At 32.6% G+C, this 2,141-nt stretch overlaps 1 protein-coding gene across 1 annotated transcript in view; it reads right to left on the reverse strand.

Moving 5' to 3' along the window:
• The window catches only part of LOC117100310, a 12,586-nt gene extending 11,739 nt beyond the window's left edge, over positions 1–847 (reverse strand). The window contains exon 1 of the mRNA XM_033239959.1: positions 182–847. Coding sequence (XP_033095850.1) covers positions 182–343 — 162 coding nt within the window. The 5' untranslated portion in view covers positions 344–847. The remainder of the gene's footprint in view (positions 1–181) is intronic.
• Between the last annotated feature and the right edge of the window lie 1,294 nt (positions 848–2,141).

Consider the following 2,141-nt stretch of genomic DNA (forward strand, 5'->3'; position numbering starts at 1 on the left):
ACCAACACTATCAGTATCACAATATTTATTGGTTCAAGAATAATTGATGGAATTCATTCGTATAGAATGGAAATCAATGCTCTTATGTATTAGGTTGGTTTTGGTTATTAGGAATGTTTGTATTATTGTAATAAAGACATTGACTAATCCTTCTGAATCATTTCTATTTTCTATACATTACACTATCTTTTTGGTAAATTGAGGCACCATATTTTATCAAGCACAATGCTGTTTCTCGCTGTTCATCATAAGTACCCTGAGCATGTAGACAGTAATGTAGTGCTGTTTGTCCAGCAGGCACAACACCTTCACCTACAAAATGATAATCAATGTCAGAACACATGAAAACTAATTACTGTATATGACATAAAGTAAACCGAGATGAAATAATGCAGTGGCGGATCCAGGAATTTGAAATAGAGGGGCCCAGGACAGATGGAAGGTCTATACCACCTCAGCTCCACCATGGTTGGGGCTAAAATAAGAAAATTTACAATTATGGTACCTCTAGATAGTTGGAAATGTAACTCTCAGACTTAAAATTTGAAAATTTTCTTTTTTTCTCCAATTTTTAAGGGGGGCACAGTCTCCCTTAAATTGAAAAATTTAAGGGGGGGGGGGGCTGGGCCAGTGGTAATATATAATTATTATTCTGAATGATCACTTACTGTAACTGATTAATAATATTAAAACAATGATTATAGTAACAATACAGTAATAACAACAACAATAATGACCAATATAATTAATCATTATAGCCTTGTCTAAATTGATTGTGCAGGGTCCTCATAGTGGTGACACCAAGAGGTAATCAATTTTGCCAAAGAGTGCACTGCACTGTTTAGCAAAAAATAATAATAATGAATAATTATAAGACCTATAAAGTGCACATATCCACTGCAGTAGCGCTCAAGGTGCTACAGGAGAAACCAAAATTACATTGAACCTTCAATCTGAAACACCACACACATCATTATTGCTTTTATTCCTTTTTGCTTGGAATTTTCAGACCTGTTTTATCCCATTTTTACCAATGTAACTTTTACAATTTTAAACTTTATATTTTAACATTTTATGATGTAATGTATGTTTTGTGTATTTTAGTAGGTGATTGCATCATTAAGTATAAATATATATATATACAGTATATATATATATATATATATCCAAATAAATATAGAGTTGCTGCATAGACAGATTTGTATATATGTAATAAGAAGTCAAACAAAGTTCAGTATCTGTCTCAAAATAAAATATTTATTGTACTAGTACTTTCGACCATAGGTCATCATCAGGTACTGATAGGATAGTGGAATGAACAGGGTTATATAGAGAACATATACAAAAGAAGCGGTGGTATCGGTAAAGCCTAAACGGCGGTACTGACGGCATAATGAAACAATGAACATAGTAAGACAATACAAACAGCTACGCCTAGAAGGCGTGTAATGACATAGGTCTAACAAAAGAAAACAAATCAAAGGCAAAATAAATGTCATAAATAATTTGTTATTTCATTTATCTTGCTATGATGCATTCAGTGACCATTTATTTATGACATTTATTTTATTATATTTAATATTGCCATATGAAATCCCTCCTCGCATCCTCACGCATCACCACTAAACCTCCTTCATTTAATAATCAGAAATCATCAATTCGTAAAGAACCTTCCAATAGCCACACATTTCAATTCTCCTAATAATAACATCAATGACTTGAGATTTGTACTCATAGCCAATAATTTTAAATCTCTCAACGATCACTGCATTTCCAAACTGCATTTCCAAACTCAAACTTATACTTGAACACAAAACCCACACCATAGGCCTCAATAAAGATACCACTATCTCAATACCTGACTGCTTTGATCTCTGTCTGCTTTTACTTTGTATATTCATTTATACCTCCATGGTATATTACAGCATAAAAGATTAGATAATTGGCCTATAATCCATCTACATCACTATTGTATTGTTTATATTGTACAGTATACAACTGCAACAGCCAATCTTGTGCATTCAGTAAAGCTGATGGAGGCCAAAAGACTGGTCGAAAATGTCTTTCGAAAATAATTACAGTGTTCAATAGTCTACATGCCTTGTCATAATTGTTTGTTTCAACGACTGATATATATCAAA

This window comes from Anneissia japonica, unplaced genomic scaffold, assembly GCF_011630105.1.
Source record: "Anneissia japonica isolate Jap-2015-1 unplaced genomic scaffold, ASM1163010v1 scaffold5947_len87984_cov146, whole genome shotgun sequence".
In the NCBI taxonomy this organism is placed as follows: domain Eukaryota; kingdom Metazoa; phylum Echinodermata; class Crinoidea; order Comatulida; family Comatulidae; genus Anneissia; species Anneissia japonica.